General features: G+C 35.1%; 1 protein-coding gene across 2 annotated transcripts; it reads right to left on the bottom strand.

Annotated features, from left to right (window-relative positions):
• Nucleotides 1–8624: 8624 nt before the first annotated feature.
• cd164l2 (CD164 sialomucin-like 2) lies at nucleotides 8625–18068 on the bottom strand. 2 transcript variants are annotated; one of them, XM_056480225.1, is made up of 7 exons: nucleotides 18007–18068; nucleotides 17658–17760; nucleotides 14817–14921; nucleotides 11339–11416; nucleotides 11207–11236; nucleotides 9702–9849; nucleotides 8625–9227 (listed from the first exon to the last, which is right to left on the bottom strand). In XM_056480225.1, exons 2-7 carry the CDS (start codon nucleotides 17731–17733, stop codon nucleotides 9212–9214), a joined length of 453 nt encoding a protein of 150 aa, XP_056336200.1. In that variant the 5' UTR covers nucleotides 17734–17760; nucleotides 18007–18068; the 3' UTR covers nucleotides 8625–9211. The 2 variants fall into 2 exon arrangements, with proteins under 2 accessions (XP_056336200.1, XP_056336201.1); XM_056480226.1 differs by lacking the exons at nucleotides 17658–17760; nucleotides 18007–18068 and adding an exon at nucleotides 16011–16032 and having other exon boundaries at nucleotides 14817–14922.
• Between the last annotated feature and the right edge of the window lie 422 nt (nucleotides 18069–18490).

Here is an 18490-nt window from a genome sequence, read left to right as displayed (position 1 = left end):
TGAATTGCACAGATGAATTGTTCACCGTGAAACTAGCAATGTGAGCTAACAAAATCAACATGGTTAGTTTTGATTTCATGTGTACTTTAACCCCAATTAAACACACCTAATCAAACTAATTGAGTCCTTTAGGCTGGTTTGAATCCTGCAGGTAAGTGTATTGAAGCAGGATTGGAAGTAAACTCTGCCTCGGACTTCTGTTCATTTGCTGCTAAATAACTATAGCAGTAACAAATGCCTTGGTGGCTCAGTGGTTAGCCCTGTGGCCTCACAGCAAGAAGGTCGCTGATTCGGCGTGTTGGCGTGGGTTTACTCTGGGTGCTCTGGTTTCCCCCACAGTCCAAAGACATGCAGTACAAGTGAATTGGGTAAACAAACGTGGCCTTAGTATGTGAGTGTGTTTGTGTGTGTATATGAGTGTGGGTGTTTTCCAGTACTGGATTGCGCTGGAAGGGCATCCGCTGTGAAAAACATATGCTGGAATATTTGGCAGCTCTTTCCGCTGTGACAACCCCTGATAAATAAGGGACCAAGCCATAGGTCTCAAATTCGATTTCTGGAGGGCCGCGGCTCTGCACAGTTTGTCTTGTTTTTCAGGGTTAGTTGAGATTGTTCAGATGGGCAACATGAACTGAAGAAAAAGCTAAATCTCTCAATTATGTGAAAAATATGAAGGTATGCTTGCTCCTTAAAGGTATAGTTCACCCAAAACTGAAAATTCTGTCATCATTTACTCGTCCTTCACTTCACAATTGCTTGAGTTTCTTTTTTCTGTTGACCACAAAAGAAGCTATTTTGAAAAATGTTGGAAACCTGTATCCATTGACTTAGTGTTTGTTTTTCCTATTATAGAAGTCAATAGTTACAGGTTTCGAACATTCTTCAAAATATCTTCTTTTGTGTTCAACAGAAAACGGGAACTTATAAAAGTATAGAACCACTTGAGGAGGAGTAAATTTTCATTTTTGGGTGAACTATCCCTTTAACTCCTGTCTATGCCGTATATAAGTACACTGTAAAACCCAACAGTCAACTTTATCAAATGAAATGAGTGTAGTTAACTCAAAATTGACTGAAAGTTAATTCTACTCATTTAAAAAGAGTTTTGAACTCAGTGTTGTAGGTAATGAGCTAATTAAATACCTCATTACTTCAACTTAAATGAAGTAAGTTCACAGTACTCATATAGATTAGTTTTTTTTAGCTCAAATAGTTTGTTGCAATCAGTTTCCTCAAACGGTTTGAGTTTTCTTCATTTATTAGGTTTTACTGTGCTCAAATTGTTTCATTTACTCAAATGGATTAAGTTCGCAGTACTCAGTTTTTGAACTAAGCTTAACTTTTTGGGTTTTACAGTGTATATGTGTTTGCCATCCTTCTCCACAAGAGCTTATTACTTCTTTTGAGTTTTTATATTTTATATTTAAGACGTTGGCTTCCTTTTAATTTACTTTTGAGTATAATAATATTACTGTTATTGTTTGATTTGCGGTTTTAAATTTTTAGATTTTTATGTTATTTAGGGGTTTTCACCTTTATTGGGATAGGACAGTGGAGATTGGAAAAGACAGGAAAGTGTGAGGAGTAGAGATAAGGGAGGGATCGGCAAAGGACCTCGAGCCGGGAATCGAACTCAGGTCGCCGCAAGCACATCAGTGCTATGTGTCAACACACTTACCACTAGGCTATTGGCGCCGACTAATTTCTGATGATTCATAACAACTGTATAGCTACTCAGATGGTTTGAGGAAACCGATTGCGGCAAACCATTTAATATGACTAACTTTATTCATTTGAGTTCAGTCAACTTAAACCATTTGCCGCAATCGTTTCCTCAAACCGTTTGAGTAGCTATACAGTTGTTTGACTTAAATCAGGGGTGTCCAAACTCGGTCCTGGAGGGCCGGTGTCCTGCAGATTTTAGCTCCAACTTGCCTCAACACACCTGCACGGATGTTTCTAGAAAGCCTAGTAAGTGCTTGATTAGCTAGCCCAGGTGTGTCTGATTGGGGTTGGAACTAAACTTTGCAGGACACCGGCCCTCCAGGACCGAGCTTGGACATGCCTGACTTAAATAGTTTAAGTTAGCTGAACTCAAACATTTTAAGTTTAGTTAGCAAATCTATATGAATTATTAGTACTCAAACTCAAATAGTATAAGTGTATACGATTCAATATATATAAGTTTACAGTACTCAAACCATTACTCAAACAGTTTCAAAACTTAAACGCTTCGCCGCAGTCAGTTTCCTCGGTTTGAGTAAACTGATCTTATTTGGTTTTACAGTGTATCAGTAAAATTATTTATGATCAAAGACCCAATTACTTTTACCACTTTCATTATTCTCTTATTTATTGTTTCTTGTTTCACAACTGATCTCATCTTCATTTAATTTTTATGCTTTGGAGTCAATTTTGTATAGTCTAAGGAAGACTTTTATTTATGTTATTTCTCTTTTTTCACATCTCATTTTCTTAATTTGGCATCTAACATGCACTTTGTATGCAATGTTTTGCAGTGTTATCTCCTTTCCCTTCAAGGCTGAAGAAGAAACTGTCTAGAAATTCAGTGTTTTTCTTCAGACTAACATGAAATTAGCCTTGACAGAGAGGAGTAAAAGAATTAAATATGTCTGCTTGGATACAAGTATCTCCTAAAGTAGCATTTCTTTAATCTGTCTGTGAGGAATATCGGGTTTAATATAGTTAAAAGTTTTCTTAAAGGGGAAGTCACAGAAAATAGGGACATGTTCTCATTTTCCTTATATAAATAACCTCAACTAACCCTGAAAAACAGGAGAAACATGGAGAATTGGGGTCTATACTAACCTATTGTATGCTTATATTCTCTTGGTCAATAAGCAAATAAAAGATTAGATTGAAATACAGTTTCTCATATGATGTAATGTGTATTCTTAAAGGATTTTCTACGCCATTGCTTTAAAATGGGGACAGTTTTATGCAGTCTACTTTAAGTTGTGGTTTTGTCTACAGTATGTAAACTCTTGTTGTTGAATTAATCAGTTGATGGATTGTGGATGAGATTTATCAGATTTTATTGCTGAAGGGATTGAGAGATATATGGGTGGCACTGGCAAATAGAGGATCAATCATGTAAGTATTCATCCATAGATGACAATAAGCCATTATTTACTCATCCTACACTCTCAGAAATAAAGGCGAACTGTCACTGGGGTGGTACCTTTTCAAAAGGTACAAATTTGTATCTTAAAGGTCCATATTAATACCTCAAAGGTACATATTAATACCTAAAAAGTACAAAAGTGTCCCTTTAAAAATTTGTAGGTACTAATATATACTTTTGAGGTACCAATATGGACCTCTTAAGTACAAATGTGTACCTTTTGAAAAGGTACCACCCCAGTGACAGTTTAGCGTACCTTTATTTGTGAGAGTGTATAGTGTTGCTCCAATACTGTACTTGGGTCTCACTACAGTACATTATATTTGGTGGAGTTGTTTAATGATCCTGTGCTGAGACTGAAGGTGTTTTATTTTAGTTGATTTTATTTAATGCTGTAACTGAAGTCACTGTTTGTGTTTACTGTTTCTCTTTCCGTCAGTGATTGTGATTTATTAACAGCAGGTGTTTGTCAGTGTCTGAATTCACTCATTTGTGTTCATTAACTCTGTCAAGTGAACTATATTATTCATTTCATTCATTTTCTTTTCAGCTTAGTCCCTTTATTAATCCGGGGACGCCACAGTGGAATGAACCGCCAACTTATCCAGCACATATTTCACGCAGCTGATGCCCTTCCAGCTGCAACCAATCTCTGGGAAACATTAATACACACTCATTCACTACGGACAATTTAGCATACCTACAGTAATTCACCTGTACCACATGTCTTTGGACTGTGAGGGAAACCGGAGCACCCAGAGGAAACCCACGCGAATGCAGGGAGAACATGCAAACTCCACACAGAAACAACTGACTCAGCCCAGGCTCGAACCAGCGACCTTCTTGCTGTGAGGTGACAGCAATACCTACTGCTCCACTGCGTCGCCCTTGAACCATATTAGTGAGCTATAATAGTGAACAAGGGCATAAAGTGTGATTTCAAACACAGACTCTGCGTGTCGACTCTGAGCTCTGTAAATTTACAGGTTACTACTTTCTCAGAAACAACAAGATTACGCAGAATGCACTGTTTGTTTTTACAGAATATAACTGTTTTGGTAAAAAAACTGAATTGTACTGTAGAATGTTACTGTTTTTTTTTTACAGCAAAATTTTGTTCAGCTGAATGGGTTTAACTTATAGTAAATCTAATGTAAAAAAACATCTGTTATTAACAGTTTGTATTTTGTGATTCACAAGTATTTTTCATTTATTTAAGGTTGTAAATTGCATTATGGGATGTCGATCTCTGCTCTGTTGACTTTTGACGTTGAAAAGTCAGATCTACAGTTTAAGAAAGGGACTTTTATTGATATTTTAGTATAAGAAATAATACTGTGAGTTTACTACAAGGTTTTTGTAACGTAATATATAACACCAGCCCAGAAAATACATCAGTTTATTCTATTATAACATAAATTACCCAAGACTGTAAGTTTTATATACAACTATATGATATATTATACTACTACAGCACAGTTTACTATAGTAAAAAATCCATATAACAGTATGTATTACAGTTTATCATTTCACTTTGCTTTGCAAGTGTTTTCTTTCTTTATTTTTTTGCATTCTCTTAAATTCAACTTTTATTTTGTATTTTGTTCTATGGAGGTCAATGGTTACCAATTTCCAACATTTTTCTAAATATCTTCTTTTTTGTTCAACAGAACAAAGAAACTCAAACAGCTTTGTGACAGTGAAGGGTGAGTAAATAATTGCAGAATTTTCAGTGTTGGTTGAACTCTCCTTTAAAACACAAAAGTAAAATGCAAATACCATTTATTTTTCATATACTGTAAGTTTTGTCTTCTGTATTATTTGCTGGATGTCTGCGTTCACTGTAAAATATTGATGTAAAACGTCCAGTATTACTGGCAACTTTACAGTAATTGACAACAATATTGTAAAATTTAAAAGTGTGCTGTAAATGAACAATTATTTAATTAATAAATAGTTTTACAGCAGAACTGTAATTATTAATTTAAATATCGCTTGAAAATTTCACAATATTACCAGCAATTTCACAGTATTGCTGACAATTTTTACAGTATTACTTGCAAAATTAACAAGCGCAATGTGTTAGGACTGTGTTGTTTTGGTTTGTTTTTGTATGTTTTGTCTGTTGTCCCTACTGAAAAATCCAGCTTAAACCAGCCTAGGCTGGTTGGCTTGTTTTAGCTGGATGACCAGCCTGGTTTTAGAGGGGTTTTGGCCATTTCCAGGCTGGTCATTTCCAGGATGGCCAAAACCCCTCTAAAACCAGGCTGGTCAACCAGCTAAAACAAGCCAACCAGCCTAGGCTGGTTTAAGCTGGATTTTTCAGCAGGGGTAGGTTGAGGCGGGCCTTCAGTGCACCTGATGCTCATCAGCGCCCTTATTAAAACACAGTGAGAACGTTTGTTGGGGCCGCTGTTCATTCTTTGTTTGAGCAGTTGGCCAGAGCTGCGCTCCAATTTGGGCTTTAGGTTTTGTTTTGCATCGATACACTAGCACTGACAACACTTACCGCATCCATTCACTTGCTTTTCACACGGATTGAACAAACTGATGTTTTGATTGTTATTTTCAATTGTGTTAAAATAAATATTATTAAAATAAAATAAATATTATTTGACTTTATTTTGCTGTGTCGTTTCTCTTAATGTTATATCTTGGAGCCAGGGGTAACATATGGGGGATCGTCCGGTATGTATGTAAATGTATAATGTAATAGATTTACAGCACAATTGTAATTGTTAATTTACAGTATACTTGTACATTTTACAGTATTAGGCAGCCAAAATTGCCAGTAATACTGTAAATAATACATAAATGTTTTACAGTGTTGATATAATTTGTACATGTAAGTTGTATTATAAAAAGCAATAGTTTGGATGAGACTGTGCTTCTTTATTTTTCCCACAGCCGTATGAAGGAACTTGGAGATATCTGACAGCATTGAAAATCTAAAGAACAGGACTCTAACAGATGCCAATGTTTTTTTCAAGCTCCGCATCCCATCCTGTTTTCGAGCCACACACCAAAACAGAAGAGAAAGAGGGAGTTTACCTCATATAACCTTGAAATTCCTTCATTGCTATACAAGCTGAGACTATTCATTTTTCACTTCAAGTGAACTGAGCATCAAAACATTCTGTGCTAACCTAGCATGAAAAAATACTAAAGTATAATAGAATAATAATAGAGTTTTGTCTTATTTCTAGTCTATCTAAACAATTTTATATGAAGAAGCATTTTCTAGATAAGTAAAACAATATTGCTTTGTTTTCAGACATTTCAGTCAAAATTAGGTGTGCTTTTAAACAAGTTAATTAATCTGCCAGCGTAAATAAATAAAATACACTATTAATAATTGTAATTATTATAATCAATATTAGAAGTATTGTCTGTTTTTGTTTGAGAGAGAGAGAAATACTTTGACTTTACTTTGAGGTCTTCTTTAATTGATTTAAGTGTAAAACACCTGGTTTAAAAAAGACCATAATAATAATAATTTTACATTCATTTAATTTTTTCCACATACATAAAAGAAAAGAGATATAGACTAGAGCAGAGATGCCCAAACTAGGGCCCGCGGGTCAAAGTTGGCCCATAATAACCTTTGATTTGGCCCTCCATTCCATCTGAGAAGAGAGGGAGAAAGGTGGGCAATTTTGGGGGGGGAATTCCTTTAACAGAGATTGTCATTTTTAATTTAACATAACTTTAGTTTTTTTAACTGTTAAGCTACAAAAAAAGAAAACTGAAATTAAATGTAGTGAATGAATCAGATAAAAATATCAATAAATAAATACAGTTACTTGATGGATAGCGGACATTGCATAAGACATCAGCAAGCGAATCAAGGCAAAGGCTATATTTATTGTTATATATGAGATTGTTCATGTTTTTTTATTGTAAGATGTTCATTATAAAATATACCACAATGTATAATTATTAATACAATTAAAGTATTTTAAATGTAATAAATTATAGTAATTAATTTATTTATATTCATTCATTCATTTTCTTTTCGGCTTAGTCTGTTTATTAATCAGGGGTCACCACAGCGGAATCAACTGCCAGCTTATCTAGCATATGTTTTAGGCAGCGGATGCCCTTCCAGCTGCAACCCATAACTGGGAAACACCCATACACAATTTAGCCTACCCAATTCACCTATAGTAAACGGCTTTGGACTTTGAGGGAAACCGGAGCACCCGGAGGAAACCCACACCAAAACGGGGAGAACATGCAAACTCCGCACAGAAATGGCAACTGACCCAGCCGAGACTCGAACCAGCGACCTTCTTGCTGTGAGGCGAGAGCGCTACCCATATGAATCCATTCATTTTCTTTTCGACTTAGTCTTTTTTAATCTGGGTTTGCCACAGCGGAATGAACCGCCAACTTATCCAGCATATGTTTTACGCAGCGGATGCCCTTCCAGCTGCAACCCATAATTGGGAAACACCCATACACTTCCATTCACACACATACACATATAGACAATTTAGTTTACCCAATTCACCTAAAAGTGCACATCTTCAGACTGTGGGTGAAACCGGAGCACCTGGAGGAAACCCACGCCAACACAGGGAGAACATGCAAACTCCACACAGAAATGCCAACTGACCCAGCCGAGACTCAAACCTTCTTGCTGTGAAGCGAGAGCGCTACCCATATAATTAAAAAAATTAATTATATAAATGAATTAGGAAATTACATTGACAGCTTTACAGGTTGGTATATTTACCTCCGGCCCACCACCCTCAATCATGTTTAGTTTTTGGCCCTTCATGAGAAAAAGCTTGGACTGGAACAGGGATGTCAAACTCAATTCCTGGAGGGCCACAGCCCTGCACAGTTTAGTTCCAACCCTGCTCCAACACACTTAAGCTACGGTCACACCGGGCTTTCTGTGTGCGAAATTCTGTCGTGCGGTGCTGCGAAAAGGGGCGGGATTAAACAAGATGATTAGACATTTAAAAAAGCAAGCGATTGGTCCATATTTTAAATTTCTGTCCAGAGAGGTCCTGTTTTGATCCTCGATGGTCTCACGCAGTCAAGCGATGCGATTTCGCAGGTCAGATTTCACTAAGCTTGAACTTTGCACCGCAGCAACCTGCGAAATTTGACGCATGACCCTGCGTTTCCGGTCTGACGCATTGGTGTGCATATGAATGGAAGTCTATGGGAGAAAAAGCCCAGTGTGACCGCAGCTTTACCTGTAGGTTTCAAACAAGCTTGAAGGACTCAATTAGTTTGATCAGGTGTGCTTACTAAGAGTTGGAACTAAACTGTGCACGGTTGCGGCCCTCCAGGAATTGAGTTTGACATGCCTGGGCTAGACTATCTTAGTTTTATAGATTGCATCCTACTGACACCTGCAGGGTCAATACTGTATAACATCCCACTTTATTGCTTTATTTTTCATAAAGAAATAACAAACTTATTGCGACATGACTCCAAGTAATGACCTATAAAACATATAGCATTTAATAAAAAGCAATAAAAGAGCATGCAATTACTCCAAATATGACATAGCTCAATGCTATTTTAAATCAATTAACAAGAGAGAAAATAAATAACCCAAACAGATAGCACTCAAACATGAACAATCCACTGATATATTAGTCTTTTCTTTTCATATTTCTCTTACTCACACAATAGTTTCTGATAACTGAACCAAACAATAAAAATAATACGCTTTGAAAGGGATTGTTCACGCAAAACTGATTTTTTTTGTTATTTTTTACTCACCCTTTACTTGTCACAAACCTATTTTGAGTTTCTTTCTTATGTTAAGCACAAAAGAAGATACTTTGAAAAAAGTTGGAAACTGGTAACCATTTGTTTTTCAACTGTGGAAGTCAATGGTTACAAGTTTCCAACATTCTTCAAAATATCTTCTTTTTCGATCAGATCAACATAAACCACTTGAAGGTGAGCAAATGGTTATAAACTGTTAATTTTTGGGTGAACTATCCCTTCAAGACCAGCAAAAAGAAAAAAAACATATTGATTTCTTCAAAAATATGCTTCATTTTATATTTTGTGCTACAATTTCTTCTCCTGTTCATCTCATTGAGGTTGATCACTGTAAAAGAAGATGAGAAAACATTATAAAACATACACACGCAGGATGAAGCTGCTGTTATACTCTGCATTATCAAAAGACAAAACTCAACAAGCATATGTTTAGATCTGATTATTCATCCATTCATTCATTTTCCTTCGGCTTAGTCTCTATTTCAGAGGTCGCCACAGCGGAATGAACTGCTAACAATTCTGGCATATGTTTTCACACAGCGGATGTCTTTCCAGCTGCAACCCGGTACTGGGAAACACCCATACACTCTCTCATTGACACAATTTATTCAATTCAATTATTTATAGCGCATGTCTATGGACTGTGGGGGAAAGCGGAGCAACACGGGGAAACATGCAAACTTCATACAGAAACGCCAACTGGCCCAGCCGGGACTTGAACCAGCGACCTTCTTGCTGTGAAGTGACAGTGCTAACCACTGAGCCACCGTGCTGTTATAATTAATAAATACAGATCACTCACATAGTTTCATAGGTGCTGTCCTTTGTTTTGAGGAAGCGCATTGCAAAAAATCCTCCAGCTTGCAACACCAGCACCAGGATGATTCCTCCAATGAAGCTGGACAGGTCGAACGATGCCTGAGAGAACTGAGGGCCTGGAGTCGTATTACCTTTGTGTCAAACATGAGCATAAAAAAGGCAAAAAATAATAATTAATATACACTTGAAATTGAGAAAATACTGTTCAGTGCCAGAGGATCAACAAAGGCCTTGAAAAAAAGACTGGGGACCTTTTCTGGTGTAAATACCTTCCATTTCTTAGTTGCAAGCTTTAACTATTTATTTATTTAAATGCTTTAAGCATTTATTTCTCTGCTGATATTGAGGGTTTTTTTTTGTCTTTGTTTGCTTTTGATTAAGTAAAATGTCTGTTCATGTTTGTACAATATGATTTGCTTTACATATATTTGAAAATAAAATTGGATATAATAAAAATTTTATACAGTAGAAATCAAAATTATCCTCCCTCTAGTAAAGTTTTAATTGTTTTAAAAATATTTTCCAAGCGATGTTAAATGAAGGTAACATTTTTTCAACATAACAACTAATTTCTAATAACAATTTTTTTCTATTTGCCAAGATGGCGGTAAATAATATTTTTCTAGCCATTTTGTAAGATACTAGTATTCAGCTTTAAGTGCGTTTTTTAAAGGCTTAATTGGGTTAAACTTTGGCGAGTACTACAGTGCTTTGTTCTGTAGCAATTTGAAAATAAACAATTTCTTAAATAGCTAATAATATTGACCTTAAAAATTGTTTAAAAAATTTTTATATCCTGATAAACTAAATGAAATAAGACTTTATCTACAATAAATAAAATGGGAAATACTGTAAAAAATACCCTGCTCTGTCAAACATCACTTGGGAAACATTTGAATTACTGTACAGTTGCTATTCTCCCGGAATTATTAGCCCCCCTGTTTATTTTTTCCTCCAATTTCTGTTTAACGGAGAGGAGATTTTTTCAGCACATTTCTAAACATAATAGTTTAATAACTCATTTCTAATAACTGATTTATTTTATCTTTGCCATGATGACAGTACACAATATTTGACTATATATTTTTCAACATACTAGTATTCAGCTTAAAGTGACATTTAAAGGCTTAACTAGGTTAATTAGGTTAACTAGGAAGGTTAGGGTAATTAGCTAGTTGTTGTATAACGATGGTTTGTTCAGTAGACAGTTGAAAAAATATATAGCTTAGAGGGGCTAATAATTTTGACTTCAAAATGGTTTTTAAAAATTTAAAAACTGCTTTTATTCTAGCTGAAATAAAACAAATAAGATTTTCTCCTGAAGAAAAAATATTATCAGACATACTGTGAAAAGTTCCTTGCTCTGTTAAACATCATTTGAAAAAAAAATCAAAGGGGGTTTAATAATTCTGATTTCATATATATATTCATTTAATATATATATTATTGTATATACAATAAAAAACTAATAAATGACTCATGCCTCACCTGTGCCACCACTATCAGCAGATCCACCATCTGCCACAATATAAACACATATAGACTACTGTTAGCAAGCAGAGTCACTCATTTGCGTATGATTATAATTTTTTTTTATTTATTTATTTATTTTTTGCTCACTTTGGCACATGCCCGTCTCATTGTAGACAGAGCAGCCTCCATAGTCGTCAGTGTCAGACATACATCTTGTGTCATTTCCTGTAAAAAAAAGAAATATAACATATTTACATTCCATAGAAAAATATACACATAACACATAGCAGAATTAAATATAAAATATCTGTGTTTACATTCAGCCACAGTCACGTAGTGCGCCAACATTTGTAACATTTGATTCTGATTGGTCAATTGACCTTAACTTACATTGAATTTAACACGGATGGAAACGAGGCTGTGGACTCGCGGAGGACAAAACCCTGGACCATGTGAATTTACACGTGTTTAACCGATCTAAAAATACGGTATGTTGTTAAGTAACAATATTATTTATCCAACTGTACAATTTTCTATCATTCTGTTCCTCACAGACTTATCCCTGTCATGAAAAAGAAACATGACGCTAACATGGCGTCGACGGCTTCCGGCTGTAAAAATAGTCTGTCCGGTGTGCTACATTTAATGTTCTACTTTTTATTTTATTATCTTGTTATAAAACAAACACCAGTTTGTTGAGCAAATACTTTCCCACCACAGAACTCGCTGTTATAATGTTAATTGTGACATTTAATCTTATAATTCTGACTTAGCCTATGTTAACTTATCCTATTGTATGATGCTTTATAATATAATATATTCTAATAATAGTACAGTGAGTATAGTACAATAGTGTATAATAGTACGGTAAGTGCATTTTTAGAACAATAATAATGTTTATACTATTTTGTGAGGCTCAAATGTCCCCATAAAAATAGTAAAATAAGACATTTTTGACATACTTTGACCACACAAAGGCAAGATCTTGATAATAAATTATTATAAATGATAGTGAATGTCAGTAAATGTGAGTAAATGATGGTACGTTAAACTCACTACTAAATGTTGAAATTCAGTGTAGTATATAGCCCTTCACAGCAATAAATTTACCTATTCATTCATTCATTCATTGGCTCAGAAGGCTGTTATCATCCATCCATCAGCTATAGATCACATACGGCTGTGGCTGGAAATTAACGAGAATTATTTATATTATTTATTAAATTTCCCATTAATTGTATTTTATTAACGTCTACCCCTACCCTAATCCTAAACCCAACCGTCACAGTAATGTAAAAACAGATCTGGAGTCTTCTCTATTAGTACAGGGGTTCTGAAACCTTTTAGCCCACGACCCCTAAAATAACAACACCTGTGACTCGAGATCCCCTCTATGATCGGAGGTGGTTATAAGCTTACAAATATTGCACACAATGGTGCACACACACCAATAGGAACTATATAAACAAGCTTATTGATGACACAAAAAAAGTGCAACAGTCTATTTTTTGTAATAATAATTATTCATTTGTTTAATTTAATATTAATCTCACTTAATGGGACTGGTGAGCACAATACTTAAAGCACAAGACTATTCTTGGTTTAATTTTGGAAACTTGGAGCCACTTGGAGCCACTTGGAGATTGTCCTCCTTGTTCAATCGTGGCCTTTATTTTTAATGTATGTGAGTGCCATAAAGGTGTCAAAGTTTGACATTGTATCGTAAAATCAATCTGCTGAAACTAACGCTATTGCTGTGATGTTAATCCAGCATAATTACCCCCAGGGGTTGCAATCCAATGGAAAAAAAATTGAAACGCTGATGACTTTTTATTTGCATGTTTTTTTATGTAACTATTAATTATTAAGTATATATTAAATATATTATAAGCTAAAAACTATTTTTATATTCTGCAGGTTATGGATAAAATATGATAATTCTAATAGTTTAATGAAATATATAAGATTTTTGGAAATCACCAAGCGACACCTCCCCCCTCCCCTCATTGTCTCTCGACCCCCTAGGGGGTCCCGAGTCCCACTTTAAGAACCACTGTCTTAGTACAGCTGATTAACCATGTGGATGGATGATAACAACTAGTAGGCTCAGAAGGCCCCTACTGGCCTATATCTATCAGCTGATAACCACTGATAACGCCCATTCAATTGAGTGATGATAACATCTTAAGCGCGTGGTTAATTTGTGGTAATACTGCTCAGAAATGCATTGTCCACAAACTCAGAATTGAGCTGTTTATAATACGAATGAACTGTAGATTAACCTGGAGCAAAGATGATGTGAAATATCTGCTGTCTATTCATAATAACATCGTGAACCATGTTTTAGAACAAGTCAAACGACCAAACACCCTTAAAGGGGACCTATTATGCAAAAATCACTTTTACAAGGGGTTTAAACACAGTTGTGTGTCAACAGTTAATACATATATCCAGCCTCTAATGGTAAACATTAATTACTTCTGTTTTTATTTCTATTTCTATCACACTTGACAAAAACAGTCTGCAGAAACACTTTGACATTGACATTCTCCCTTTGTACCTGTCATCAGAGGGGGAAAGCGCATATCTGCCAGCGCTCCCGTTATTCCCGGGAGTCTCCCGTATTTCAGACCCATCTCCTGTTTTGTTCTCTCTCCCGGAAACTCCCCCCCCCCCGGCTCTTTAGTTCGCGAACATGTACATCACACCCATCCCCCACCCCCCGCTCTTCAGCTTTAGAGACAAATGTTGGCAGGTATAAGCCCCGCCCACTAGTGACAATATCTCCCTCATTAGCATAACCAGCCTTAAGTGAGAAGCAGCCGTCTGCCATTAGAGTTTTAAATTTGCCACTATGCTGCCACATAGGCATTTATAGCTCCGCCCACTTCTGAAAAGAGCACAATCTCATTTGAATTTAAAGCGACAGTCACCAAAACGGCACAATTAGGATCGAAGCACAAAAGGGTCAGTTTCAAAGAGTTATAAAAAATTATTAGTGTGGTATTTTGAGCTGAAACTTCACATACACACTCTAGGCACATCAGAGATTTATTATACATTTTGTAAAAAGGGGCATAATAGGTCCCCTTAAAGAGTCAATAACCTAAGTTAGTCATGTCTAGCTGTATATCAAAACAAGTCTGTGGAATATCCCCATCTAATATCCACATCTCTGGTTGTGTTTGTGTAAAAATCGATGGGCACTGTCAGCATGCAAGTCTAGTTATATTTTAGAGATGGGTCTATGAGAGAGAGAGAAAGAGCAAGAGAGACCATGTTTCAGATTTGGTTACCTTGGCAACAGAGCATGAACAGACTAAAAGATGCTGCTTCTTGTTGAACATCTCTCTCTTCTCTCTTCTCTCTCACACACACACTTATTTCCAGGAGGCTAGATAATGGTGTTGAATTATTTACTAACACTGATGTCTGTGTGGACGGCAGCTGTAACTGTGCGTGTGCCCGTGTTTGAATAATTCACCAGGTTGTTCCTGAGATCGCTCTCCATGGCTAGGATCACATGTCCATCAGTGGGATCCTCTGTATGTGTGTGTGCGTGAACAACATAGACATTGCACAGGAGAATACATCTAAACTAAATATAATACATGTGTTTTTTTACCGTCATTACAGCTTTGCCAAACACATCGTGTCAGGTTGAGGGCCGGGTCTCCGCTGATGCAGGAATCACATGAGTTAAACTGAGAACAGTCCACAATGGGGGAATCTGTCAATCCATCAGCAGATAAAAGACGTAAGCTTATATTCTCAGCAGCTCACATTACACTTCATACATTTAAGTTTGAGAGAGAAACTTTTTAAGGGCTATTAATTAGAGTAAAGATGAAAGATAATGTAGGAGAGAGAAATGAGATTATAATGAATTGACACAGTATAAAGTATATTGTCTTTCAGAACAAACACATTTCAGATCAACCAAAGCTTTTCTCAAGCTCAGTGACTCTAAAATTGTGCAATTCTACAAACTAATCCCAAAATTACCAAGAAACTATTTAATAGTTGCCAGAAATTTAGAGTTAAAAATACAATAATAACATTTCTAAATATACAGTAAGCTATTGTATTTCATTACTCATTCATTCATTTTCCTTTGGCTTAGTCTCTTATTTATTAGAGGTTGCCACAGTGGAATGAACCGCCAACTATTCCACCATATGTTTTACACAGCGGATGCCTTTCCTTCCAGCTTCCATCCAGTACTGGGAAATATTTCATTATTTTATATAAGGTTAATGCACCAATTATTTGAAGTATTATGAGATATTAATATTATTAATACTAAGAAAAGCAAAGCATAACCATAATTTACAGAATACATGTACTAAAGTGTCGTTCAGTGTAGCAGTGTTTACCAAAAAATATTGACAGGCTTATTTATAACAAAACCCATTTGATAACATATTAAAAGAACTTTTAAAGGATCACTGTGCAGTTCTAAAATAACTTTAACTGTTAAAAGCTATTAGTTACTAGGAAATTAGTTAAAATTATTAGTAACTAATAAAGTTTTGGTAACTTATAACCTTCACTTTGTAATGCAATAACATGCACCTTTTGTAAAACTTCTGAAACACTAATTATTGTGAAAAGCACTATACAAATAAACTCAAATGAATAAAATTGAATAAAATATTAGGTAATGTCATTTTAAATATTTTATACATTGCCACATCTCTTTAAACCACTCGGTTTTACCTACTTGTCACCATGATATTTTTTGATTGTTTAAAATATAATGACATATAATATGATCTTTTAATACAGCTCATAATAAACTGTTGCACTGATATTTATCCGTGGTCTGTGAATTGGTCATAATAACCTGAGTTACCTGTATATACCAACAAATATTGTCAGGCATATTTATAGAAAAACCCATTTGACAACATATTAAACGACATTTGAAGCATCACTGTGCAGTCCTAAAATATTAAGTAATGTCATTTTAAATATTTTATGCATTGCCACCTCTCTTTAAACAACTCGGTTTTACCCATTGATCCCTCATATAATTATTTACATTAAAACGTTTAACATGATCTTTTAATACAGCTCATAATAAGCTAATTGTTGCACTGATACTTGTCTGTGGTCTGTGAATTGGTCATAATAACCTGAGTTACCTGTATATACCAACAAATATTGTCAGGCATATTTATAGCAAAACCCATTTGACAACATATTAAAAGACATTTAAAGGATTACTGTTCAGTGCTAAAATAACTATATAATAACTTTAACAGTTAAAAGCCATTAGTTACTAGTTAATTAGTTGAAGTTATTAATAACTAATGAAGTTATGGTTAATAATAACCTTCACATTTCTGAATTTGATGGTAATGCAATAATGTGCACCTTTTGTAAAGCTGCTTTGAAACGAATTATTGTAAAAAGGCTATACAAATAAACTTGAATGAATAAACTTTAATAAAATATTAGGTAATGTCATTTTAAATATTTTATACATTGCCACATCTCTTTAAACCACTCGGTTTTACCCACTTGTCAACAAGATATTTTTTTGATCCCTTAAAATATAATGACATTAATACGAGCTTTTAATACAGCTCAGAATAAGCTAACTGTTGCACTGATACTTATCTGTGGTTTGTGAATTGGTCATAATAACCTGCGTTACCTGTATATACCATATTTATAACAAAACCCATTTGACAACATATTAAACGACCTTTGAAGCGTTACTGTGCAGTCCTAAAATATTAAGTAATGTCACTTTAAATATTTTATGCATTGCCACCTCTCTTTAAACCACTCGGTTTTACCCATTGATCCCTCATATAATTATAAACATTTAATATAATCTTTTAATACAGCTCAAAATAAGCTAACTGTTGCAATGATACTTATCTGTGGTCTGTGAATTGGTCATAATAACCTGAGTTACCTGTATATACCAACAAATATTGTCAGGCATATTTATAGAAAAACCCATTTGACAACATATTAAACGACATTTGAAGCATCACTGTGCAGTCCTAAAATATTAAGTAATGTCATTTTAAATATTTTATGCATTGCCACCTCTCTTTAAACCACTCGGTTTTACCCATTGATCCCTCATATAATTATTTACATTTAAACATTTAATATGATCTTTTAATACAGCTCAAAATAAGCTAACTGTTGCACTGATACTTATCTGTGGTCTGTAAATTGGTCATAATAACCTGCATTAGCAGTATATACCAACAAATATCAGGCATATTTATAACAAAAATAATTTAATAACCTATTAGAAGACCTTTAAAGCGACACTGTGCAGTCCTAAAATATTAAGTAATTCATTTTAAATATTTTAGGCATTGCCACTTTTCTGTAAACCACACAGTTTTTACACAATTGTCAAAAAATTGATCCCTTAAAATATACTATGATCTTTTAACACAACTCAGAATAAGCTAACTGTTGCATTGATACTTACCCGTGGTCTGTGAATTGGTCATAATAACCTGCATTAGCAGAGCAATCCCACAAAGTGCGGCCCACACACACCTCATCCTCAAACAATCGACAGTAAATCCCACCTATAATGGACACAAACTGTGAGCACAATGCTTGAAGCTCCTTATTCAGCACTGCATTTGTATCCTGAGTTAAATAATATAAAACGAAAGAGCCTGGACTTATAAATGAGTTCATCTTTGAATCTGCCTGGCTAAACATTGAGCATTAGATGTCAACAAGTTGAGAAAAAACTAAAAGAAACACAAATAACTTTAGAAAGTGTTAAACTAAAAATGAAAGAGTAAAAGTCATGAACGCACACGTGCCTGTCAAGCTGACATCCAGTCCTAAATGTCTTTTTCCTCCAGACGAAAGGTCGTTGTGAACTGTCAACTGTGTGTGTGTGTGTGTTGACGTCATGCTCTCTGATTCAGGGAGACTGGAAGGTGTGTAATGCGAGACAGGTAACTTGGCAACCAAATGGCTAATGACCATGTCTTGATATCCACACCACTGAACATATTCTGCCATTTCACAGACTGACTGCTGAAATTTGTTAAAATAGTCACCAGCATGTGCGTACAAGATCTTTTGACCTTTTTTTCTGATTTTTTATCTCCCTGGTGGCTTAGAAAAGTCTTTGAGATAATAAAACAAGCAAACAAACATATGGATACGGTGCTGATTCCATACAATATATAATAGGTCAAAGATACAAATGGATTATTACGCATCAAAACAATGAAATTTAATACAGCTTTTGCTTTTTCAGACGTTACATTTTTTGTGTTTATTATGTTTTTCGTGTTT

Source organism: Danio aesculapii, chromosome 19 (genome assembly GCF_903798145.1).
Source record: "Danio aesculapii chromosome 19, fDanAes4.1, whole genome shotgun sequence".
NCBI lineage: Eukaryota > Metazoa > Chordata > Actinopteri > Cypriniformes > Danionidae > Danio > Danio aesculapii.
This window is presented reverse-complemented; position numbering and strand designations above follow the sequence as displayed.

Bases quoted from the DNA above. Each gene is read 5' to 3' on its own strand.
- cd164l2 (XM_056480225.1), bottom strand. From the start codon at position 17,733: ATGAGGTGTGTGTGGGCCGCACTTTGTGGGATTGCTCTGCTAATGCAG. The intron at 11,417-14,816 runs GTAAAAAAACAC...TTTTTTTTACAG, and splicing joins TTGGCAAAGCTGTAATGACG to GAAATGACACAAGATGTATG. The intron at 11,237-11,338 runs GTGAGCAAAAAA...ATATTGTGGCAG, and splicing joins TGAGACGGGCATGTGCCAAA to ATGGTGGATCTGCTGATAGT.